At 44.8% G+C, this 26,964-nt stretch overlaps 1 protein-coding gene across 1 annotated transcript in view; it reads left to right on the top strand.

The window, feature by feature from the left end:
* Positions 1 to 26,964, top strand: part of LOC148039701 (phospholipase D beta 1-like) — a 165,871-nt gene that overhangs the window by 136,023 nt on the left and 2,884 nt on the right. The window contains exon 8 of the mRNA XM_087693182.1: positions 13,457 to 13,630. Within this exon, the coding sequence (XP_087549308.1) occupies positions 13,457 to 13,630 (174 nt within the window). The remainder of the gene's footprint in view (positions 1 to 13,456; positions 13,631 to 26,964) is intronic.

Below are 26,964 nucleotides of genomic sequence, written 5' to 3' on the forward strand. Positions count from 1 at the left end.
TGGGTTACACCTACGCAGGGATTCCCCTCTTCTGCTTCCCATGTTTTCGGCCCACCTCCTTGGGTTCCTCATGTGGTTACCATGCCTATGCCTAGTCATCCCATCCCTACCTATGGATCCACCTTGCACACTACCCGCATGCCTGGTGGGCACTCTGTGTTGGGTGTAAAGTCCCTTAATCTCCGTGTAAATAGTCTTACAAGTGTGAACACACCCTTATTGTACCTTGTACCCTACATATAAATACATTCTTTTATTCTTTGTGTACCATCATAAACTGGTACACCTATCTCTGCGTTCACTCTCTCTAACTCTCAGCTCAACTCTGCAGCTCACGCCTTGATCTTGCACTCCATTGCGCAATCACCCCTTCAAACTGGTATCAGAGTGTTGGTAACTGTGTTCGCGTTTCTCAAGAAGTGTGAATCAGGTCTGCACAATAGAGGAAGCTTGCTTCTGCATAGTAGTCGGCAGTTGAGGTGACATGTGTACAAGCGTCAGGTCCAAGACTGGCAGGTCATGACAGACGACAGGTTCAAGCGTCAAGTCCAAGATTGGCAGTGCGTGACAGACAATATCTTTGCGATAAGGCTCAAGCGAGCGGATAGTCGACAGGCGTGCTATAGTTGACTGCCGCATAACGGGCGACGGGGGGGGGGTGCATGATTGACAAGCCGTCACACGACCTGACAGCACGGACGTTGGGTAGATCAACAGTCAAATAATTTTTTTAAATCAGAAATTTTCTGTCTGATTTATTTCCTCTCTTTTGGGTGTTCGTGCGTGCAAGCACAGTGCGCAAGTTTGTGCAAATTTAGGCCCAAAAGTTTGGGGTTTTTTTAGATTGAGTGCTGCTCATGCAAAATTAAGGCATCCTTGTCAGAAATTGCAGACATTGTGCGTGTTTGGATTGGGGATTTCGCCAAATTTACTGAAATTTTGCTCATTTGAGTGAAATTTCGCAACATTAGGCCAAGAAAATTTGGGGCTTTTGTTGTATTGGTGAAATTTTTTGTTCAGCCGAGTCAGATTGGCTGACATTGGTGCACATTTGGATGTGTGAAATTTGGGGCTTTTGCAAAATTTTGTGAAATTTTGCTAATTTTACCCGTTTTATACTTTCGGGAACATGTATTAATGCAATCGGGGTAGATCCGTCAGTGAAAGTTTGGGGCTTTTGCTGAAATTTGTGGATTTTGGCAAAGTTAATGCGTGAAATGCACTTTGGGAATATTGCTGAAGCAATCTTGTGGTTATAAGTAGAGTGATTTGAGCATTTTTATCTCCCACTTGTGCGATTTTGGAGAAATTGCAGAGATTTCTTGGTGTTTTGGGTATCAGAAGATGATACAATCACATACATATGCAGTATTCTTGGTGGACAGCTCCTATTGAGTTAATGTATTGCTGATTATTCATGTTGCAGCAGTCTTAGTGATCATTTGCAGATCTGGGATTGGTGCAGATGTATCTTTGGTGATATTGCTGAAGTGGGAGTTACGTGGCAGTGGTGTATGCATTTAATGTATGCTGAAATTGCAGTCATACTGCTGAAAGTCATTCTTTGTACTGTTGTACATGTGCTCGGACTGAATCTTGCTATTATTTGCTGAAAAATTAGGCTGAAATCAGTTGAATATTCAGCTCATTTTTGCTATCATAAATTGCGGCATTGAATTTTTGGTTTATTGTTGAAAAATGGCTGCAAATGCTTCTAGCAACAATGACACTAAATCCCTCTTTGAAATCAAGAGGTTTGATGGCACTGGCTTTGACTTGTGAAAGGATAGGATGCAAGGCATTTTGTTTCTCAAGGACTGTGAAGATGCTCTCTTGGAGACTATGTCTGTAGCTATGACAAATGTGGATTGGGCTAGACTTAATAAGAAGGCCATTGCATACATTAAGATGGCAGTGTCTGATGATGTACTTACAGACATCAAGCATCTTAATACAGATTATGCTATATGGAAAAAGCTTAAGGATACTTATGAAAATACAACTCATGTTAATGAAGTGCATCTTATACGTAAACTTGTGAACATGGAGTTGGATGAATCTAAGCCAGCATCTAAGCATTTGAGTACTTTCACAGGGGTTTTGAGTCAGTTGTTGCAGGACTCTAGTTTAGCGGCTTTCGATGATAAATTAAAAGCTATTTTCTTATTGATGACTTTGCTTGACAGCTGGGAAGCTTTGGTTGTGTAACTTAGTAACAATCATTTTTTGACTTTTGATGGTGTAAGAGGTTTAATCCTTAATGAAGAAATCAGAAGAAAGTCTAGTGGTGAAAGCAGTGGCTTAGCTTACTATGTGAGAGGCAGGTGTGAAAAGAGGGGTAATGCAGCCAGTAAAGGGAAAAGCAGAAGCAAAAGCAAGGGCAAACAACAGGATGTCACATGCTATCAGTGTGGGTGTAAAGGGCATAAAAAGCCCGATTTACGATACTTCAAGAAAGAGTACGAAGTAGCAGGGTAAGAAAAAGAAGGATGATAAGAAAGATTATGACAGCTTTTCCTCAAAAGAACTTACAAAGGCAAATGTTGCATCTAGTGTGGTCATAGAAGAGCTTCGTGACACTGAAGAGATACTTGTTGTAGCCTCATGCAATGATGCAGATATTATGGCAGCAACAGGTGATATGCACGTCACCAAAGAGGAGGTAATTGATACCTTACTTTCAACTCATGATGGGTTATCACAATCATGGATAGTGGACAGTGGTGCCTCCTTCCATGTTACTCCCTCTTTGGAGTCATTTTCTGAATACACTGCAGGTTTGCCTAGGCAAGGTTTACTTGGGTAATAACTATGCATGTGAGATAGAGGGTGTTGGTACCATTCACTTGGATCTTGAAAATGGCCAAGAGCTGATTTTGTAGGATGTTAGATTTGTACGTGGCATAAAGAAGAGTCTACTATCAGTTGGGCAGCTTGATGCTAAAGGGTATTTTACTACATTTGGTGGTGGATCTTGGAAGGTCCATAAGGGCTCTATGCTTATTACTTGCATTGTAAAGCAATACCTGGCAAGTTCTTGGTTGCGGCTGAAGTCCATTCACAGATGGAGCTTTGGCACAAAAGAGTTGGTCATATGAGCCAGAAAGGCCTTCAGGTTCTCTCCTCTTTAGGGGGATTTGATGTAAAAGGCACTGGTCTCGAATTTTGTAATGATTGCTTATATGGAAAACAAGTGAAGTCTCCTTATTACTCTGGCGTCGTTAAAAAGTCTAATACTCTTGACCTAGTACACTCTCATGTATACACTATGCTTGTTAATTCGTATGGGGGTGCACGGTACTTTGTTACTTTCATTGATGATTTCAATAGAAAGTCATGGGTGTATGTACTTAAGAGCAAAAAGTGTTGGATTCTTTTAAAAACTTTCATGCTTTTGTTACCACACAAAAGGGGCTTAAGTTTAAATCCATAAGAACAGATAATGGGGGTGAGTATGTCTCAAAAGAATTTAGCAAGTTTTGTGAGATGCATGGCATTAAGAGGGAGTTGACAACCCCTTATAATCCTGCATCAAATGGTGTGGCTGAAAGATTTAACTGCACACTTTGTGAGAGAGTCAAATGCATGCTGTCCACAGCCTATCTCTCGCAGCAGTTTTGGGGAGAGGCTCTTAGAACTGCAGTTCATGTATGCAATCGCTCTCCCAATCGTGCATTGAAAAATGGCATTCCTGAAGAGGTTTGGTCTAGCAAATGTGCTTCATATGACCATTTGCGTCTTTGGCTGTGATGCCTTTGTGCATGTACGTGTAGAACAGAGGACCAAACTAGACATGAAATCCATCAAGGGCATCTTCATGGGATATGGAGATAAGGGAGAGATGGGTTATAGAGTTTGGCTTCCTCAGGGCAGGAAGATAGTACGCAGCCGAGATGTAGTATTTAATGAGGCAAAGTTGTTGAAAAATGCTACACATGGTGATCTTGACAAAAAGGTCAAATTTCAGCATGAACAGCCAGCCATTCAGCAGACATTAGCTGAAAGTTCTGTCCCTTTTGATGCTGAAAATGAGCAGCAACCTATTGTGCTACAGCCTAAAGATCATGGACGACAAATAGATGCACAGGATGAAATAGGACAGCAAGAAGAACATGCTGAAAACAGATTACAGCAGCAAGAAAATGCTGAAAATCAGCCACCTGGTGATGGTGTGTACATTCCTCAGGATGTAGTCCCACTACCTAATAATACAGATCATTGGGTAAGACGGTCTACACGTGTCAAAAGGCAGCCACAGAGGTTTCAGCCATCTTTGGATTGCATTTTGTCGACTGATGAGGGTGAGCCTCTGACATTTAAACAGGCACAATCATGTGAAAACAAGAGAAAGTGGGAGCTTGCTGTGCAAGAAGAGATGAATTCTCTATATGCAAAAACACATGGGAGCTTCTACCTTTGCCCAAGGATAGGAAAGCTATTCCTAATAAATGGGTTTACAAAGTGAAATGTATTGATGGGAAGCCCAAGTACAAAGCACAGTTGGTTGCTAAGGGCTATACACAAAAGGAAGGCATAGACTTCCAGGAGCTCTTTTCACCAGTGGAGAAGATGACTACGCTCCATATTTTGTTTGCTCTCACTGCATCCTTGGATTTAGAGTTGGATTAGATGGATATAAAGATTGCTTTTCTTCATGGTGACTTGGATGAAGAGCTGTACATGAAACATCCAGAAGGATTTGCTATTCCAGGAAAATAGCATTTGGTTTGTAAGCTGAAACGCAGCTTATATGGGCTGAAACAAGCCCCTAGACAATGGTACAAAAAATTTGATACCTTTATGCTCAACCATGGATTTAAATGCAATCATGCAAATCACTGCTTATACACTAAAAAGGCTGATGATGGCAACCTTATTGTGTTGGTTTTATATGTGGATGGCATCCTGATTGCAGGACAGCATAAGAGTATTTTGAATGCTCTTAAAAGGCAGCTGAGTTCAGCCTTCTTTGTGAAAATGTAATATTCCGACTTTCCTAGAAATACGCATGAACCGCCTCTAAAAGACGAGGCCAAAAGGATAAGTGGTGAGGATAATAAATTGAATTATGGCAAAATTTTTTGATTATCCCTCTTTTCTCCAGCCGACTGTCGTGCTGGAGGAGAAGGGAAATAGCATGCATAAGCAAAGGGCATGCAAGATGCCACGCAGGGGAGGGAGGATCCCCCTCCCCTCACCTATTTAAGTCAATGATGGCAGGAGGATTAGGGGTGGCCGCCATAGAACGAGGTGAAGACACTGTCGCCTGCCGCAAAAGAGAGGGAGAAGGTCATTACGTCATGGCTGAAGGACAGCAGCCGTGAGGGAGAGTGTGGGTGTGGTGTGAGAGGGGGGGCTGCCGTGGAGCGACACCGCCAGTCCGCCATGGGGAAGCCGAGCTGCTGCCGTAAAGGAGGAAGACGAGGATCGGGAGAAGCCGCCCTGCCACCTATCATCCGCCAGCTGGCCACGAAACCGCCGTCGGGTTATATCTTCCTTACCCCCCACGTGCAGAAGCTCTCTGAAGCTTCTGGAAGCTTCTAAGGGGGCTTCATAAGCCCCCTTTCCACCCCCCCCCCCCCCCCCCCCCCCCCCCCAAAAATTTTTCCTTGAAGGGCCTTTAAGTGGTCTTAACCCCCTTTCCCCCCAAAAGAAATTTTTGCCTAAAAGGGCCTTCATGTGACCCTTAAACCCTTCTTCCTACCTTCTCAAAAATTCCCCTCATATGGACTATTAGAGCCCTTTTTCCCCCATGCAAAAATTCCTCCCTAAGGCCCTTGTATATCTTTGTTTTTCCCCCCACAAAAAAGAAAAGCCCCTTCTCCTGGCTTTAGTAAGGCCCACTTTAAAGAGGGTTTCCTACCCCCTTCCCGTGAATTGAACTCCAAGCCGTGGGTTTCCCCCTCCCTCACGAAAGATCCCTCTAAGGCCTTTTCCGCCTTGCCCTTCTTTTCAACCCCTCAAAAAAATCCATTTAGTACCTTTTTTTTTCGTGGAACCCTATTCAAGGCCTTTAAAAAGCCCATCAAGATTTTCCTTTGGATTTCCTTCAATCTCCCAAATTAGCCCAAGGCTAAACCCCTTCCTGTGTATTCAATTCGCACCGAAGCTTCTACAAAAGGAAGGAAAAAAAAACAGTCACAAGGGACGGGTGAATTACAAAGGGAGTTTCGCAAGGCCGCATCCAAGATGGAAAGGCCACATTCGCGATGGCTCCTAAGAAAGCCCAAGGCGCAACCGCAGGAGGATCATCTCCTAGCATCCACGTGGACATCTCACCACAAGTCCAGGTTTCCCTTCCTAATTTTTATTTGGTATTGTTATAATTCAAACGTGCGAGGATAATTGATGGAGATAGGATGCATTTTTCGTCTTAAATACTTAGATTAACTCTGAAAGAATTAGCTCACGAGACAGAAAAGTTCGGTCATTAGTATTTTCAATAAAACGAACAAATTAAAGTGAACAAAAAATTGATATGCATTTTTAGCAAGTAGTTTTACGCATTGCGATGAACTGAACTTAGATTAATGTCCACATTGGCAAAACGGAATTAAGATAGTGCACTCTGTTTAGGCATGGAAGTATAAATTGCATGTCTCATTATTAGGACATATCGGAAAGTGCTAATAATCTATAGGAAATTGCAAGGCATGAAATGATTCCTAAGTTGCATAAATTGGTCAAATATTGTTTTTCAACTGCATAGTTATTAGTAAAAGGTTGCCTGTTTAGCATGAATCTTGTTCGCAAGTTATCGGATGATTAATTGGAATTAGGTTATAACCTAACCTATGCTTGATCTTAAATCGGTAAGTTAGGGTTGAAAATCAATTTACGCGTAGACAATGAGTCATGTGTTTATGGAAATGATAGCGTAATTATCTTCAAGAATTAAACAAATTGGCATAAACCTAAACACCTAAACCCGTGGAGTACTCGTTTTAGAAAGAGTTAATTCAATTCCAAAGAACTCACTAGGATTTAACACGTAACCTAGTCGCACGTATTGCAAAAACTGAAACTCCTATACCCTAAATACTTGCCCACATTCACCGAATGTAGGGACAGCGGAACATACTTGAGAAGTAATCTAGGGTTTGTCCCTAAGAATCTTTCGCTAAAAAGATGGAACTTGGAACCCTAGGACTGGCAACGTCAGCCTAATGTAATCAGGAACAGATTGTTTCGTGACTCCATTTGATGGGTAGAATAGTCCCATAGTTCGATGCGACACTTGTGCAACAAGTGCAGAGTCGTATGATCTTGTGATTGGATCACAAGGGAATGGCCAATTCTCAGAATGAGGTTGGCAGACTCTTACGCAAGTTACTTTGCAAGAGGATGAAAAATCGTCCTAATATAGTATCTTTCTTGGGTAAAGATAATTGCTTGAAAGCATGAGACCAATCAATAATTTGGAATAACATATGAACTTAAGGTATTGACCAAGTCGAGTTATTAGGGTACGGCTTTAACCCAGGATATAGGGGATCTTGCCAAGTCGCAAGTAATCTCGGGATCGAGTGCTGCATGCATTCGGAAAGAAGGATTCACTCCTTAGCAGTTGGCCAACAATAACGACCAATGGAAATGTTTGTGCTTGTTACAGATTTAAGAGCACTGTTTTGCTTTGTTTGATCAAAGAATTAAAGGATAAATGGATATCTAATGCTTCAGGTTGAAGGCTTGAAGGGAGAGGCAACTTCAGTTACCCTTGACTGCTTGCCTGACCCTAACCAAGGGGGTTGTTAACTGTGCCGGGAAGGTGGACCGAACCCGCCGCGAGAGGTCTCTCCGTTGAGCGCTACTTGGAGCAGGACGCTTGGTTGCCAGGGGGGGCTCTGGCTATAAATCTCTCACCTTCCAGGCCCTGCACAAGAGGCTAACGTGACTCGGCGCTACGTGGCATACGCGGAGAGTCCTAGATCGCAAATCTCGTAACATTCCATGGGAGTGCCGGGCAGAGTCTTCTAGATATACTTTCCAATGGACTGCTAAGACGTGTCCTGAAAATAAGAGATGGACACGTTACAGAAAGATTTGGGGACAGCTAAACACATTTTGGGCATGTGCATTAAAAGAGACAGAGGGAAGCATTTGTTGTTTCTCTCACAGGACAAGTACATCAGCTAAGTACTTGACAGGTCTAATATGGCTGATGCTAAGCCTCTTGGTGTGCCTTTACCGCCACATACAAAGCTTAGTAAATCTGATTTCCCTAGGGATAATGCAGCTGCTAGTACCATGAAGGGTATATCTTATGCATCAGCTTGTGGATCTTTGATGTATGCCATGGTTGCAACTCGCCTTGACATTTTTCATGTAGTGGGAGTTGTTAGCAGATTTATGTTTAACCCTGGCAAGCCACATTGGGAAGCAGTGAAATGTATATTTAGATAATTGAAAGGTACACAAGAAAAATGTATATGCTATGGAAAGGGTACACTAGAGTTGCAGGGATTTTGTGATTCAGACATGGCAGGAGATCTTGACACTAGGAAATCTACCAGTGGGTATGTTTTTACTTTGGTTGGTGGGACTATCTCTTGGTGTTCAAGATTGCAGAAAATTGTGGCACTGAGTATTACAAAAGCTGAATATATTTTCAGCCACAGAAGCTTCTAAGGAAGCTACTTGGCTTGGTCCTCTGGTCAAGGATTTTGGTCTTTCTTGACGTACTCCAATGCTTGGTTGTGATAGCCAGAGTGCAGTATGTCTGGCTAAGAATGCCATGCTTCATGCACGTACCAAATACATAAATATTGGTATCACTTTATTCGATAGGTCTTGGATGATGGTCCTGTTACACTGACTAAGGTCAAAACCCAAGATAACCCTGCAAATGTTCTCACTAAGTGTCTTGCAAAGGCTCAGCATGAGTATTGCATTCGTTTAGTGGGAGTTGGTTAGCTTAAAGGTACCTCTTCGGGCCTTTAAGTGGGAGGTTTTTTGGTGTAAAGTCCCTTCATCTCCTTGTAAGTAGTCCTACGGGTGTGAACACACTCTTATTGTACCTTGTACCCTACATGTAAATACATTCTTGTATTCTTTGTGTACCGTCACAAATTGGTATACCTATCTCTGCGTTCACTCTCTCTAACTCTCAGCTCAGCTCTGCAGCTCACGCCTTGAGCTCGCACTCCATTGCGCACTCACCCCTTCACTCTGGGGCCCATTCCCAAGTGTACTCCACTCCCCCATCCTACCCACACTACACTTTTCACACTATCCATCTCCGAGCACTACCACTCTTGTTGCAACGGCCAAGAATGCCTTCACGGATAAGACACGTTTTAACGGGTCGAATTTCACCACTCCGTCTACTTTCATGCAACAAGTGCTTGAGTCTCAGGGTCTTTGGGACCTTGTCATTGGTCTAGAGCCTATACCGGATCCTTGACTAGCTCACCCTGATTACATCCGTCAATGGAGAGCCCGCAATGCCACAACCAATGTTGAGCTGATGCAGGGATTGCTTCTTGAGTTTCACTCTCAATTGCAGCACTTCCCGCTCGCGTTAGAGCGTTGCAGTTATCTTCTTGACCGCTATGCAGCTCGTGATCGTACTCGGCACATCAATCTTAACTTTGAGCTTCAAGAGTTCTCTATTAAGAAAGGGGATGATCTGAAAGTCAAGTTGGCTGAATATAAACCGTTACATGTCGAGTTCACCACTATTGGCTCTCCAAAGTCAGATGACGATCATGTTACATTCTTCTTGAATAAGTTGTCCGAAAAATACTTTAATTTCATTCAACACATCATCTCCAACCTAGATCGCCAACCTTCTACGAGTTTGAGTGTCTGTTCTTGTGTTATGCAAGGCTGCATGATCAAGTCCGCAAGAAATCCTCATCACAGCCTTATTCAGAGCAGAGGGGGTTGGTTGTCTCTTCTTCGGGAAGGAAAACCACGAGTGGCAAAAACTCGACAGATGCGATGGCAAGCCAATCAAAGGGTGACTCCTCTTTTTCAGATGGAACCAAAGAATCTAGACCTATTTGGCAGCAACTCCCTAAGAAAAACCGGTTTTGCACACACTGCTTGCCTGTGAGTAGGCCATATGGACGAGGAGTGTCGCTCCAAGGCCCAAGATCTTCCACCTAAAAAGCCTCAGCAGACCGCCGCGACTGCACAGTCCAGTGGGGCTACGCCTTCTGCTCCTGCTTCATCTACTCCTTTAGCACCCGCCGTTGCTACTGAACATGTGGCTCGAGTACAGCCTCAACAGCCCATCTCTTTCACTATTCCTGAGGGACTGGCTGATTGGTCTGTAGGTTCCGATCTCGTTGCACTTCATGCATCTATCTCACCTTTCTCCCTACCTCGTCAGGCGTTCCCTTGGCAGAGCCCTGCTACTAGACATACGTGATGGTAGCCACTTCTCGGACTAGCATGTCTCTAGGTCCTTTTGGATCCCCTAGGTTAGTCTAGCATTCATTTTTCGCACTCTTAGAGTTGGGCCCATAGGATTCATTGTCCTTAGCTTTTCCCTTCTTTTGTCTTCCGCTGCATTTACTTACACACATACACATTCATTGCATTTATTTTGAGTTAGATTTTCTTTCTTCTATGTTTTGCTTTGGAGCATCTCACCACTAATCTTTGTGTTTGCAGATTCTCATCTCTTTTGCAAGGTTTTGTCTTTCAATGTAGGGCTAACTTGCAAATTGCTTTGGTCCTACCTGGGCTAGAGACGTGGGGATGCGCACCGTTCCTTTCATGGTTTCATCATCCTAGGAGTGCTTGCTCTTCTTCCAGCATGGCGGTTTCCGCTTCCGAGGCGGATCGTGCAACATCTCTCTCGATGCTATCCTGGCGGTGACTTTTACCTTGCTCTTCTAGCGGCATGCTTCATCCACTTTATCCACTTCATTTTCTTTCATTCCTTATGGTTCTTGGCACTATCCAAAGACCAACATCAGGCTTCTCTTCCTTATTTGGCATCTACATCCAGGTTGAGAGGGGGTTCCTACTCTTCTTGGTATTCTACAAGCTTCAGCACTTTGTCTTCGACATCGGCTTTTCCCCCTGCTGTACGCTACCCTTTGCATTGTATGATTTTATCATCTTTGTACTAGGGTGCTTGGGCAAGTGAACAATTTCCCCATAAGGGACACTGTCCAAGTGGCACCTGCTGCACGAGCATTCTTCAGCATGTAGCATACTTTGCATCTCATTGTGCAAAGTACCACTTGAGCGGATCCTAAGTTGTTTCCACTGGCGGCAGTTATCACCACACCACCATCCTCCTTCATCACATGGATATCTCATCACCTATTTTTCCTCGTCATCAACACCTTGAGTGGATGGGTTAGCTTGTTATGTTTTGTGATTTGTTGGGTGTACCCTCCCTACTCTCGTCTTCTGGGTCACTATTACTCAATCGGCCGCATCTCATAAAATTTACCTCACTTATTTTTTTAAAAAAAAGTTCCATGTGGTTCCATCTGCCTTTGTAGGGCTTGGTAGGCCACTAGGCAATCACCATGCACCCTTTGTCCGATGCCGTGTCCTCTTTGGGGGGGAGTCTACTTAGATTCCCTTGGTAAGATAACCATCGCCTCTGTAGTCTTGGTAGGCCACTGGGCAACCGACGTGCACCCTTTGTCCGATGCCCTGGTTGCTTTGGGGTGGGATGCCTTGGGATAAGTAAAGATCACAATGGCTAGCCTAACCTTTCGGCTCAGTTTTGGGCCTGAGAGGGGTTGAGCTAAAACATGCATTACTTGTTCACTTCAGAGTTGTGTTCTCTCTCTCCTTTCTTCTATTTGTGTTTGAGTTTCTGTGTTTGAGTTTTGAGTTTTGAGTTTTGCGTTTAGGGTTTGAGTTTTGCCCTCTGTGTCTGCGTCTGTCTCTTTGTGTTTCGGTCATGGTCGTACACTCTGTGTGTCCTCAGCGCAAACCCTAGCAGTTTTCTTCACATGTGTACTCTTTTCCGTGCACTATACGCAACCAGCCTTTTAGCTTTTTTTAAGTGTGTTTCGAGTGCTGGAAATCAGAGAGTGAAAAAGAAAGTGTCTAAGAGGCTCTTGCACTCTCATTTATGGGTTTGGCCAATATAATTACTTATTATGGAAAAAAGAGAGAGTGAATAACATTTGTTGAGATTGAAAACAATGAGAAAACTGTGTACAAGGGTAATAGTCCTTGGATATCAAAGTGTAACCTACTAAACGGTAATCAATGATATATAGTGGACAAATGTACAATAGAATGCCCATATAGGGACACACAAAAAAAAGGGTGTTCCATGAGTGAAGCACTACATGAGTTGTTGTATGACTTTGAAAGGACACAATGACGCCATGCAACACCATCTTGTCTAGCTCCATCTAGTTAGGATTGGTTGGATATAGTACGTGTAAAGAAATACTCATCTATAGAATAAACACAATCGTAGGACAAAGCACAGGTTGATAAAAAACAAAGTTAGGGTTACAATTATTCAAAGACAATGAACATTGAAGAATGTGTGTGAAGAAATACTCATCTATAGATAACAAACACAATCATAGGACAAAGCACAAGCTGATAAAGAACAAAGTTAGGGTTATGGTAACTTTGAGACAATGAACATTGAAGAAGATAACGAATATTGAATATGCTCGATGCAGCAAACAGACCATGCAAAGGGTGAAATATTGACCCTCGAACTCGTGTCTTAAGGATCGAGGGAGAGAGTATGAGCTGTAGAGTTTATCCTACTCTGAAAGATCCTAAAACGTAGCAAATGGCCTCCGGATAAGTGTGGCAACAAGCACATGCAGCAATAGGAGCTGGATTAGCAAATGGAGTAGGCAGCAGTTTAGATCAGCAAAATGCAGCCAAATGATGATGTGGCAGCGGGGTAACAGGGTGCAGCAGCAAAATGCAAGGTCAGCTGCTGACATGACACTCTTGGTTATAGTCTGGAGCAGCAAATGCAGTAAAAACTGCCACACGGCTGCCAGCGACAGTCTGAGAAGTCCCTGCAGCAGCAGCAAATGGTCGTACAGCAGTAAATGCAGGCTGAATAGCAGTGGACAGTAGTTGCCAACACTTGGGGAGGGCTGGAGAGGAGGCACCAACAGTATTCAGCAGTAAACAACAGCTCAAACTGACATATCCTCCGTGTGGGGTGTGGACAACAGAGTTTCGGTACTTGTAATTTGCAATAATGAGATTTTAAGGCTGAGTGGTGTATAGCCTGTCTATATCAGATGGATGGATCCTCCCAAATTAGGGTTTGGCTTATGGGACACAGACATTCTCCAGGACTGTGTTAATTTTAATAAAGTACCTCTTTCAAAGTACGTATTTTCACCAATTGAGCCGCCTAATAACCCGTGTTGTTTATTGCTCCTCATGGCTGATGCATTCCTGTTTCTGTCTTGTCTTATTTCTTATTCCATACATTTTTTCATGTTTTCATCATTTTCAGCTATGGAGTGATCAGTTTCTGTTGAAACAGGCCCAGACAATGATGATGATGTACAAGCTAATAGCAGATGCTTTGAAGGAGAAAAAGTTGGACAACCAGTATCATCCCACTGATTATCTGAACTTCTTTTGCTTGGGAAATCGTGAACAACCTAGTGAAAATGAATATGTTCCCGCAACTCCACCTGCTCCAAACAGCACTCAAGTATAACAAACTAACTTTTTTGTTATTCTGACCATAAATGATCTCTTCTTAATGGCCAATATTGAATGATGTGAATGCTTACCTAAAGATGTGCAACTGCAGACATGTCTCGAACATGTAAGTTCTTTTCTGTCTTATACATTTCTAGATATTGAGTTTTGTCACTTAAAACATGTTTACTGTTAGTCATGGCTTTTATATAGCCATGTGTTACCAGTATCAGCTAACTGCAAGGAGTCCATGATTGGAGCTGGGCTCAGTGTTGTAAGCGTCATAGTTCATCTGAGCTGTTTAAGATTTTTTGTATGTACTGCAGTGTGAAGGGCATCCCTTTTCAAGTCGGGTCTTTCAGCATGCTCATGGAAGTAGGTGGAATGGCTGCTGGCAATGATGTCTATGTGAAGCAATTGCCACAATTTGGAAGGTCCCTAGATTGATGCACTATTCCAATCTATAGCAAGCACCTATGCAAAGTGATTTCTGCTTGGATTGGTTTTAGCTCTTCTGCACCAAGCTATACAAAGACCATGTGACACCAGAAACTCAGTAGGTGCTAGACACCAAGTTATGCACAAACTGTTTGCTTCATTCAGAGCAGAGTATTGATGTCAGGTATTCAAGCTAAGAAAATCAAGAGAAGGTCCCTCACAAGATATGTAGGGCGATAATCAGTCACATATTGCTGTTGTAGAATCAGCTATCCAAGTTAAAAATGATCTAAAGAAGAATTTGGCTAATTGTGTAACAAAGTAACTGAGCCTTGTACACCATGCCCATACCCTAATGCTGCTGCTTTCTTTCTCATCATCAGCACAAGAACATGCACTTCGCTACTAAGATTGAGGCACAAACAAGAGCAGTGATGAATTGGGAAGTAACTTAATAATGATAGTGGTCACAAAAGAGGTACCTGAGCAGAGGTAATGCAAAGTTAGCAACCAATGTACACTGACAATATTATCACCTTCATATAGATAGAGAGCTCCGCCCATCACAGCGCGCTGCTGCCCCCCTCCCCGACTGCTCCATCGCGCCAGCCCCCCGCCTCTCCCTTGCATCCACCCCCGTTTTCACCTGCCCGTCACCATCGCACCCCCTCCCCCACCCGTCGCCTTGTGGCGCGCTGTCCCCTGCCATCTCCCTTCCCCATGGTGCGTCTGCCCTGCCAGCTCCCCTCCCCGTGGGGCTCTGCCCCCCCGCCTAGCCCCCTTGCGCTGTCATCCCCCGCACTGCCCCCGCCCTGCTGTCCCCTCCCCCCGCCAGGCTACCCCTTGCACCAGATCCCCCCCCTCGCCGCCTACCCCCCCCACATGCCCCCTCCGCCCCATTGTCCCTGCTCCGTCCGGCAGACCTACCACTCCCCGCGCGGTACCCATCGTAAGCCGGCCATCCGTGGCATCCAACACCTCCCCCATCGTCAAAAACAGCAGCTCCCCCTCCTCGCCATGGTCCCCCGCCCCCCTAGTTGCTCCCTCCATCTGCAGCAACTTCCCCCCCCTCCGGTAGCACTACAATGTGATTGGTAGTTTTTTCAGAAGGGACGTGGAATGGAAACCTCTGGTCAGATGCCGGCGCATTCAACGAGTGCCCCCCAGTCAAACACCTTGCGTGTCGTCCTCTCTGAGGAGCAGCTCTTAGCCGTCCGGGCTAAAGAGCTGGAGCTAAAGGAAACAGCGATCTATGGTCAGGTAGTAGGACATTCCCCATCCAGGGCCCAGCTTCGGGACTGGCTTCACTCCACGCTGCGCATTGGCACAGCGCAGATCGTGGAGGAAGTTCTAATGGGCCAAGGGATCTTCATGGTACGGCTCACCTTGGCAGACGTGGCCCATGAGTTACTGGCCAGATCACCCTATGCATCCACGAAGGGGGTCATATACATGGTCCCTTGGTACAGACACTCCTTCAAGCAGTAAGTCATTGTGACTGGGCAGCCAGGGCAGTGCCTGTGCTGTCATGACTTTGGGCACCATGCAGTAGAGTGCACGCACTTCGGTGCTAGGGTGGCTTCACCAACAGGCCCACAGGTGGATGCGGAAGGTTTCACACGAGTACAAAGGCGACAGAGAGAGAGAGACGGCAGGGGGGCTGAAGGGAGCTCCTCAGACACAGCCATGACAGGGAGCAAGAGAGCGAGCGTCCCCCCCCGGCAAAGCACCACGCGGCCCCCCCCTCCTCGCCCTACTTGACAGGTTCACAAGTCTACACATCCACCCCCCATAGAGGAGTCACAGGCCGCCTCACCTGAGGGCCCACAGCCCCCACCCCCCCACGGCCCCTCCCTGACCCTAGTCTACACTCCCATTCCCCCAGAGACACTAACCCTCCCTCCCCCCCCCCACACCCACCAGGTGTCTCCGACCACCCTACCGTCTCTCGATCCTCCCCCCCTCCCCCCACCATCACCCCCGCCGACCAGCAGCCCCTTCCCCCCCCCCCCCCCCCCCCCACCGAGATCTCCACCCAGTACAGGTGACCCCTCCCCCACCCATCGCCACTCCCCCCACAGGAGGTAAGGAGCCCCAGACGTTGACATCCTCCACCTATTGGCTATCTAGCCCCCCCTCCCTCCCTCCCTCACACAGCCACCGGTTCATCCGTCCATGCCGCCCGCCACACTTACCCGAGACAAGCATAACTGCTACCACAAGAATTTTTTCGCAGTGGGCTGTGATCTTATTTGAGAGTTGCGAAGCGCGGAGTGTTCCCACTACCCCTGGAGGTGGGAATCTTCGTGGTACACACAAGTCTAGGTGCGGCAAGGTCCATCTATTAGCACCACCGGATGGACCAAACTACGCTTTCTTCTGTCAGACCTCTCACACAGGAGATTGGATGATGACTCAGGTAGAGGAGGTGAAGAGCCAGGTGGCAGACCACATTTCCCAGTGGATGGGAAAAGGTGGACTGACACTTTTCTCCCAAGAGTGGCTGGGTTGCATAATGGGCATCAACTGGTGGGCAGGGGCCGAGGTTCCTCATTTGAGCATTATCTTTCAGGCCCCCCCCGCAGTGGAGAGCACCGGTAGATGTGATAGAGTGGCCCTTGGCACAGGGGCCTGTTTCTACCAGTGTACGGAGTCTCGCCTCTTAGCCTAGTTGATAGATGCCCTGGTGGTACCACTAGGCGCATCCATCACCCCCATGGTCCCGACCGACGGATACCATGGGGGAATGGAGTTCACCATCCAGGGCAACAACGAAGCATATCCACATGCCTCATAGTTCCTCTTCTTCGTCAGGAGCTTACACACCGAACAGATGCTTGTTCGGTCAATCATAGGTCTCCCCTTGAGTTTACACCTTGCATCCTGGAATGTGAATAGCCTCCACTATAGTGGGGCACGTGGTTCTAGGAAGTTTATTGTTCGGCAGGAGCTGCAGCCTGCCCTTGCCAGACGGATCGACATCTTACTTCTACAGGAGCACGAGCTCACTCCCACACAGGCCTAGAGGGTAGGGAAGGTACTCCCGGGCAGCTCGCACACTTACTAGGAGCATGCCATCGGTGCCCACGACAGGAGCAGAGGTGTATGCACCTCTATTGGCCTAAGTCTCACCGCTTGTGTACGAGACCACGGGACAATAGTGGTAGGGAGGGTTCTATGGATCACATTGGATATTAGGGACTCATACCTTGGAGTCCTCAATGTCTATGCCCCTATTGAGGTTAGGGCACGTAGTAGGTTCTGGTTGGGGATCACAGATGGACTCCTAGAGGTGGACTCCTAGATCGTTGGAGGAGACTTCAACAACCTGGAGGCTTTAGAGGACCAGCAAGGCAGAGGCAGAAACTACTAGGGCATGGTTGGGGAGGAGCAGGAGATATGGGAGGTCTTCCTACTGGCAATAGGAGCACGCGATGCGTGGAGAGATCCTGCCTTCCATAGGAGGGAGAGGGCCAGGTACTAGAGCCCATAGCAGACCTCTTTGAGGTATGGGAGATCATAGGGAGTCTTACTGGTTGACATATCTAGACGGCTTAGTATCAGGAGGCTTTTGGCGGAGAGAGACTTTCAGTATAGGCAACATTAGTAGAGCTCTGGATCTCCATCATCCACTCCCTCCGTGGCCGATGGGATCAAGTGCAGGGCAAGTCCATGGCTCGCTTGGAGCTCCGATGTCATTTCATGCGCACTTGGGGCGGCCAAGACCTGTTTTTCGTGACATAGGCAGGTAGCCCCAGATGGGGATACACCCCCCCTCCATGGCTTCTTGCCCCCATCCTCCCCAGACCACCTTGAGAGGCTTGTATACATGATGTATTTGTGACTTTCATCAGCTCCAGCTAGTCTGTTGAGCATGAGCACTCCGTTGTAATCAGTTTTTTGAGTAATATAATCAGCCACATTTTACTTTCAAAAAAAAAAAAAGCAAGGAGCCAAGAGCCAAGAGCGTAGCACCAAGCAAGTGCAAGCAACAATGACTAAAGCCATTAATGTGTTGGAGTGCTGAGTAGGGGCCTTTACAAGGTACAAGTTTATAAGACCCTCTAGCACTTTATACAATAGCATACACAATTCTAAACCCTAGGATTCTATGCCATCCTAGAGAAACTCCTAAAGAACTTCAAAGCAAAGCATACACATTTCCAAACCCTAGGATTCACCATGGATGCCACCCTAGAGAAACTCATAAAGCACTGTATAGAATAGCATACACATTTCTAAGAGAGTATATGCTCCATGATTGATGTCGACTATAGTTTTCTCCTTTTCAAAGAAGATGTCGACTCTAGTTGGTCATAAGCTTAAGCTGAGCCAAAGATAAGCTTGTAGTTCAATTCAGGCCCCATTTCTTCCACTCTTGCCTTGACAATCTTAGCCATGACAAAAGAATGAGGCTGTGCCTTCTCAAGTGGGGAATAATAGGTGTAGCAGCTTCTAAATGTTTCATGAACTTGAGGACCTTAAGGTAATGCTCTAAGAGCTCCAAAAAGATAGTCAATTTTGGCTGACAAGTATGGTAATATTGTGGGGAAACTTGAACTGCTCTTCTGCTCTTATAACTTGATTGTTTTAGTACACCCAAGCTTTTCTTTGATACCCAAAAATTCCACACAAGTACTTTTATCAAAATATGCTTTCATGTACCTTTTTGCAACTGTATAGAATGGTCATTTAGCTGCTATTTTGCATATTAAAAAGGGGGGGGGGGGGGGGGCGTCAATTATGTGTGATTGATATTATTTTTCCTATGAAAAGGAAAATCTATTAATAATACCTTAGTACATAAAAAATGCAATGTACAAAGAACCCTGTCAAGAGTAGCTTAGTACATAAAAAATGCAATGTTGTTCACAAAAATACAATGATTGTGTGAGTCTGTGAATAACCAATCTGGTGGGCCATAATGCAAGACCATCCTTGCTTGAACATCATCATAGCCACTTGCTAGGCCTCTCTTTGTGACCCAAGCTACAACTATCATAGGGAAATGAAATTTTTGGGTGCTTTGCTTTTGTTGGAGACATTTGATTAATTTAAAAATCAAATGTGCAATGTTGTGATGGGCATGTGATGTGCAAACAAATATTTCATGGTAATAGGCCAAGGACCTTGAGGATGCAGTGGGTGTCAAAGGCAAAAGTTATGACAAGTTATGCCAGTTAGGTTCTAGGTGATAGTTGGTATCAGTTTGGCCCTAGGACAATTATTTGGCCAATAAGTGTCAGTGGTGATACTAGGGACTAAGCATTAATTAATTAATTAATGCTTGTCCAAGGGTCAATTAAGGTTGGGACCACTTGGGTTTGCAAATGGCCCAGCCAATCAAATTGTGGATGGGCACATCTAAATTTGGATAGGGTTAGAAGGGATGAAATTAATTTTCAGAATTAATTATTCTAGAAATGAATTAAAGGCTGAAAATTGCTGGAAAATGAGATTAGAACGTTGCCACTTGGCAAAAATGCCCATGCAATGCCATGCAATGGGAGAGAAGGCTATTTGGGGGCTGGGAAGACTCATTAAGTTTATGCAGGCTGTGGGAGAGAGAGAAGAGAGGTAGTTGGTCTGATTTTCTGTTGTTGGAGACCCTCTGGAGGCTAGCGACAGCAGCAACCACTCATTCTGGAGGAGGCGACAGCAGAGTTGGCCTTCCCAAGAGCAGACAACAGGAGCCAAGGGCTGATGACAACATTTTTTGCACTCCCTGGCAATAGGCGACAACATTTGGGGCTGATTCGGGCAAGGCAACAACCATTTCTAGGATTTTCCCGTGGGGAAACTCTAAAAATTCTCTCTACAGCACTCTCTCAAGTTCTCCGGCCTATTCTCTGATAATCTCAGTCATTTGGAGCAAAACTCAGTCAAATTTGGTGGGCAACAAAGGAATTGCTGCTGTAAACCCTAATTTGTAGTAGAAATTAGGGTTTAGCAGGCACCTTGGGATCTGTGTCAGCAGTTAGAGGCATTGAAAACCAAAATCAGCAGTTGGTATTCTAGGAATTGCTAAAGATTTTGAATGTCAGTCCATCCCATTCCATTTGATATGGGGTAGCATTTGGCTAGTCAAGGGTCCAATTTGTATAAGTCTTGGGTGAAGATCAAGGGGCAAATTACCCAAAAGTTTTTATGATCATTTATGACCACAAGATGCTTTTGGATCAGTGGAGATTAAGAAATCTCAATTGTACCCCATCCAATTGCAATACAAGATAAAGAAATACCACAAGGGGTGCGAGTTTTGGGGCCAACAAGGTGTCTAATGCCCAAGATTGTATGATAAATTGCGCATTTCAATTTTTATGGGTTTGCTAATTTCTGTAATTAAGTGCTTAATTAGGTTTTTCAAACCCCACCCCTATCCCCTCTTTCCTTGGGGGTCATAACTATAGTCTTTGTTGTGCCATGGAATATCATCTTGAGGGCTCTCCTCCATATCTCCTGAGTTTTGGGACAGTCCCGTAGATAGAGTCTTTGTGTCTCCTCTAGCTCACTCCATCTTGCACATGTGATTGGATTTGTGCAATATCCAAGCCAAATGTCAATTGCTAAGCTCTTATGAGCTAAAAGCCATAGAAAGAGAGAGGGCTGCCTAGGCATAAAGTTGTCATCTAGCCTCCTTACAAAATCCGGTAATAAATGGTCTGAAATGCCCTGTTTGTGCCAATGGAAGATGGTTTTTGGTTGTGCTTTGATCCTAGCTATCTGAATCCTCCTTCCTAGCATAGTATTGTAGCCAAAGATGGCCACATTGCATGGGCCTATGAAGGAATGGATCCCTCCACACCCTCTCTCTTGGAGCCCACTATAATCTCTAGAGAGACTTCCTTTGATAAGCCCAATATATCCATTAGGCAAAGGGGTTGGGTCTAGGTGAACGTGTCATTTCCTCTTGTAGTGTGCTACTACTTTGATCCTTAGCATGGAGCATCTTGTGAACTCTATTTGGTCCAAGTCCTCACACTAGAGACAGCTATTCTCCTCAACCATAAAAGTGAATTTCCTATCTCTGGTAGTCACAAAGACCATTGGAAGAATGTCCCCTTAGGGAAAAAGACCAACCTAGGTTTGAGAAGTGTTTGTATCCATTCGCCAATGGGGAGGTACTCGCTTTATCACAGCCTTGATCATAGCCTTGGCTCCCTTGCATAGTCGTCAAGTATGAAAGGTATGATACTTTACAATATGATAAAATACGGTACGAAATGGTACCTTAAGATTTTATAAGCTACGGTACGATATTAGTATGGAAAAAAAAAGATCTTGGGTATTTTGGACTAAGGATGATAGAATAAGTGTGTAAAGTCTAATGAGCAATTCTATTAGAGTACACAAGATGATTACTTAAGGGTAACATGTCAAAATCTCTATGGTATATGTCTCATGCTCATACATAAATGATCATACAAATAAGAGAAGTGTAGGGGTGAGGGAGAGAGAGGTGTGAGAAACTTTATCATGAGAGAGGGAGAGGGGTGTGGGAAGATTGATACTTGAAGAAAAGGAGGTTCGAGGGATGTGGCCAAAAGTACCCTATCTTTTCATATGAAATCGTACGTATATGTACCATACAGTATTGATCGTACGGTACTACGTACGGAGACAACTATGCTCCCTTCAGCTCATGTAGTCTTTGCCTGTGAATCTCCTACAGTTGCTCGTGAAAGTGAACTAGTCTCCTGCTAAGGCAGTAACCTACACAAAGAACCTTCCCAAGATAGGTGTGTCCTCTATCTAAGGGTGTGGCCCGACTCTAATCTCAAATATTGATTGAAGAGAAGAGGCTGCCTTGTTCTTCTTGGCTATAGTCAGTGTTGGGGTAAAAGGCCTTTGGGCCTGCCCGTGTACACTGTGACTGCCCATTCTTTATTCATATATAATATGATAGTGCAATAAGGCTGTCAGTTCACTTGGACAGCATCTACATTATGTGTGCTATTCTCTCCCGCATCTTCCTCTTCTCCTTCTCCACTGCCATTGCATCTCCTTCGACTGGTATCAGAGCTTGATCATGGAGCTTTATTCTCTCCCGCATCTTCCTCTTCTCCTTCTCCACTGCCATTGCATCTCCTTCGACTGGTATCAGAGCTTGATCATGGAGCTTGGCCCGGTATTTCTTTAGCCCGGATTGAAGACCTAGAGCTTGGAGCTTCAATGCCATCCATGGCTTCTTCCCCCCGAGGTAAGATTTCATCTCTCGCCTCTCCCCGGTCCTCATAGGCTCTTTGAGGTGTTCCTTGGCTTCATTGGGGACCTTGTATACCTCCATTTGCCCCCTTATCCTCAGCATAACCAGTAGGCCCCACAGTAGCAGCTCACTTTTTTTTGCGCCTATTTCAAAATCTGGCTAAAAAATCCCATTTTTTCTCATATCTCGAGCATCTGGAACCCAATTTAGGCAAGGTAAGAGTCTAACTTGGGGTTTTGGCACGCTTCGAACGCAATGGTGATATCAGATCCACCAAATTCTAATCACAGAATTTTCTGTAACAGATCTGAGTTGATTTACATCAAGAGAAGGTCATGCTCTTAGCTTATGTGATACTCCCAAGGCTTGGTATTTGATGCCCAAATGCTTTGGGGATGTTTGTCCAATGTTTTGAGATGCTTTGGGACTTGGTTTGAGCTTCCATAGCTCGATTTATGCAGGAATTTACTACTGTACATTGTTTGGGCAACAAGGTTTTATCAGGGACGGCTTATGCATAATGCTCTTTGTTGACATTCGGATGTCCTATTCGATGTATTGATGCTTGGTCATCATGGTTTATGCGCGGATATGCTATTTGAGAGCTATTGAGCCTTGATTTGGGTGCAGACACTTCGTTGTTGGTTGGGATTTATGTTGTCTTGGTTGACATGTTATTTTACCTCCAGTTTGGTTATGCCTATGGTCTACGAGTACTCTGACTACTCGGGATGATATGTTGATGTATTTGGATGATGCCACTTTGATGTTTATGCTCCCGGATGCTTCTTAAGCAACGAGTAGAGCTCAATTCTTGGTTCACTGTTATTTTCTTTGCAGCTGGTATTTCACTTGACAAGGTTTATGCCCCGTGCTACCCATTATGGGACTGATGTTTGATGTGGATGCTTTTGGATTCGGTTGCAGTATGGCAGATGTTTGGGCTTGAATTGACGTGCATTTGAGAATTTTGTGGAGCAGTTTGCATTTGGTTGGCTTATCACTTATGCAGCTTGGATGCTATTTGTCTCTTAATGCCCCGATTATGGATCTTGAATTTACTTGGATGCAGATACATGTTTGAGCAGTGCTTGCTCCATTGTCTTGGTAGTTGGTTATTGAGATTTCATTGCTCATTGATGCTTGGTTCTTTGCGGGTTACTCCTTGATCACTAGACTTCTTAACAGTGCTTGGATTTAGTAGTTATGGCTTTGTTGCTTCTGTGTTGCCTAGCTTCTATGCTAGTTGGGTTGCTTTTGCCCATACAAGTCAGAGGGCCATTGCTCTTGATGCTTATCCGGCTATACACTTTATCTATTGTCATGTACTTTATAGAGCCACTTATTTGGATGTTGTTGTACAGATACTTGGGCTTCTCCTCGAGCTTGATCATTGCAGGATCTTATGCCACTTACCATTCTTGCATTGATTTGCATGTTACTATGTGGGCTGATGTACTGCAGAGTCATGTTTGCCGTTATGGTTATGGGCTGATTTCATGGCTGAATACCATATGCTCTTATGACAGATGTCTTATGCTTTACCGTACTGTGGTTGGTTATGTTATGTAGCTAGCTACGACTCTTTTTCATGTGGGAGATTTTGCATCCTTGGTTGATGCCTTTATGTCCTCTCGTCTGTTGAGGTTTCATGAGTCTTTGCAGCATGCTTCTACCACTGATGTACTTGCAAATGATTGTCTTTATGAGCAGGTTCCCTCCGTTGGGATAGCCCTCGACTACTTGAGCTCCGTGGATGCTATGGATAGCCCTATTCATGATGACTTGGATTCCTTGTTGTCTTCTACAGGTTCTTCTACTCCTGATGTTGTTTGCTTCCATTGTGGGAAGCTTGGGCATGTTCAAAGAAAATGCTTTAGACGGATTACAGAGCAGCAGAGACAGAGACGAGGACTCGACATGAGCAGAGAGTCAGAGATACAATGTACTCCTGTCATCTTATTTTCCTATAGCTTACTTGCTCAGTGATCAGGCCTATGCGTTTGATTGGCTTTTGGACTCTATGGCATCTTGTCATGTTACCCCTCATAGAGCATGGTTCTCTTCTTACACGAAGGTTGACGGATGTATTGATTTGGGCCTTGAGTAGTCTTATGCTATTGTTGATACAAGGGATATACACCTAGCTTTTCCCAATGGGACTTCTCTTATACTCAGGGATGTTTTACATGTTCCCATGCTCAGTAAGAGCTTGATTTCTGTCAGTCAGTTGCATAATGCAAGATATACTGTTTCTCTTTAGGATAGGTCATGGAAGATCTGTCATGGTTGCTTGGTTTTGGCCAGAGGTTCTAGAGTTGGTTCTCATTACCCAGTGCATGTCTCTCATGTGGGAGATTCTATGGTTGCAGTTATTCGGATACCACATGCATTGTTATGGCATTATCGCCTAGGCCATATGCACCACAAAGAGATGGAGATCTTGTCTCATTTAGACTCATTGTTGCCTCCTATGTCTCTTACAGATCTTAATGCTTGCCTTGATTGTACTCTTGGTCCTTGCAGAGCCCCCTTGGCTTATGGCGATCGTATGAGGCATGCTCCTCTAGATCTTGTCCATTGTGCAATATATGGACCTATGCCTTCCCAGTCACTTGGTGGAGCGTCGTACTTTGTGACCTTTGTTGATCATGCTACCCACCGTGTTTGGGCTTTTTCCTTGGTGCAGATTGAGGATGCTACAGTTATGCTTGACAAGTTTATGGATTCTACTGATAGCAAGCCTAGGTGCTTGCAGGTGGATTATGAGAGTCATACTCTCTATCCCAGCTTTCGAACCTTTTGTCAGCAGTATGGCATTGATTTCTTGTGCCCACGGTATTATGGGATTGCTCATGGCATATGCCTGACCTTACAGGCAAAGGTTGCTTCTATGCTTACTACAGCTGGGTTGTCTTATGGCTTTTGGGCTGAGGCCCTTATCACGGCAGTATATTTGGTTAACAGGATGCCATGCTTGACCTTGGACGATATTGCACCCCATGAGGCATGGAGTGGCATGCAACCCTCCTATGATTACTTAAGGATGTTTGGCTGCCAGGCATCTGTACATATGCCACATGAGCCTATGTCACATAGATGTATCCTCCTTGGTTATGGAGATGGTGACTTTAAGGCCTACAGATTATGGGATTTGGATGCCCAACAAGTCATACGCAGCTGTCATGCTGTCTTCTATGAGTCAGTACTCTTTATGGCTAATTTTACAGCAGCTATAGTGCCATTATAGCAAGCTGTTTATGCTGAAAATGAGGCACTTATTGGCCCAGATGACATAGCTATGCATAGCAGTCAGGGTCAGGATGTTGGTGGTCAGTTGCTAGACCCCTTGCAAGCTCATGAGAGCCGTTTTCTTATAGTTTTACAGGTTGGACAACCAGCCATATGTCAGTCTTTCGCTTCGCTAAGGCCACATGTAGCCTTGAGATCCCGTTGGACGAGTGTCTGGGATGTTGGCTTTCTTTCAGTGATTGACTCTGGAGAGTTTGACTGCTCTCCGTTGTCTTCTATGCGCCACAGTGATGCTATGCGTGACTCTGATGCTTTACAGCCGTGCATTGATGACTTGTGCTTGCTTCATGAGAAGCATTCTTGAATTGCTCCATTGTATGGAGCTGCGGGATCGCTTATCTCTTGGATGTCATGGACTCGGGGATGCTTGACTCTTCTTCTGCACAGGTTCCCGACACTTCTTGCACAGCTCGCTTTCCGATTGGGCATTGGGTGAGATGTCATGATTCCTCACCTTGTCTTTTTCTTTTCTTTTCTTTGTTTTCACTTCCTAGTCGCATTGGCCTTTTAGTGGGAGGTTGTTGGGGTAAAAGGCCTTTGGGCCTGCCCGTGTACACTGAGTGCCCATTCTTTATTCATATATAATATGATAGTGCAATAAGGTTGTCAATTCAGTTGGACAACACCTACATTGTGTGTGCTCTTCTCTCCTGCATCTTCCTCTTCTCCTTCTCCACTGCCATTGCATTCCCTTCAGTCAGTGGCAAGTGATGAAGGCTAGATGAAACAAATCTCCGTGCTTTGATAATAGGAGCTACAAATCTAGCCTCTTAGCTCCCCCTTAAGTCTTTGGTCTTGATCCCTTGAAAAATCTAGTTAATTATGTTGCCATGGTCCTCCATACATGGGTGTGATAGATTGAAGCCTCCCTATCAAAAGCTTCTTCCAAGGCTCCTTGCCTACAAGAAGACCTCTAACAATTAGGTTAACCAACAAGGTTTTGCTCTAGCTATCGGGGTCTAGGATCCCTAAGCCTCCTCTAGATTTGGTCTGTATGATCACATCTTAAGCCTCCTTTGCTCTATTTGCATTACCATCTGAAAGCCTCAGCGAGTTCCGATAAAGGAGCTCTTGTTTGATGCTCAGAAGAAGAGGTGCCAATTTTACACTAAGGTAATGTTTGTCCCCACATGGCATCCAAGATAGGCAATCCTGCAAGGAACCTAGGTGAAATTCTCATGTGGTCACCATTTTTGGCTTCACAAGAAATTTCTCTATTTGTGAGAGAAAGTTTAGGATTGCATTGGAACGATGTAGGACAATTATCAAGGCAAATTCTTGGGTGCAAATGCTGGCTGTCATTTTTAAGGTTTGGTAGATTGCAGTGTTCATATGCATTTTTGAACACTCTATAGTTGGTTGGAGGCCAACATTGAAAGTAACAAGAT

The sequence above is a fragment of the Lygodium microphyllum genome, chromosome 2 (genome assembly GCF_053477565.2).
Source record: "Lygodium microphyllum isolate KBCC chromosome 2, Lygodium_microphyllum_v1.1.10, whole genome shotgun sequence".
Lineage (NCBI taxonomy): Eukaryota > Viridiplantae > Streptophyta > Polypodiopsida > Schizaeales > Lygodiaceae > Lygodium > Lygodium microphyllum.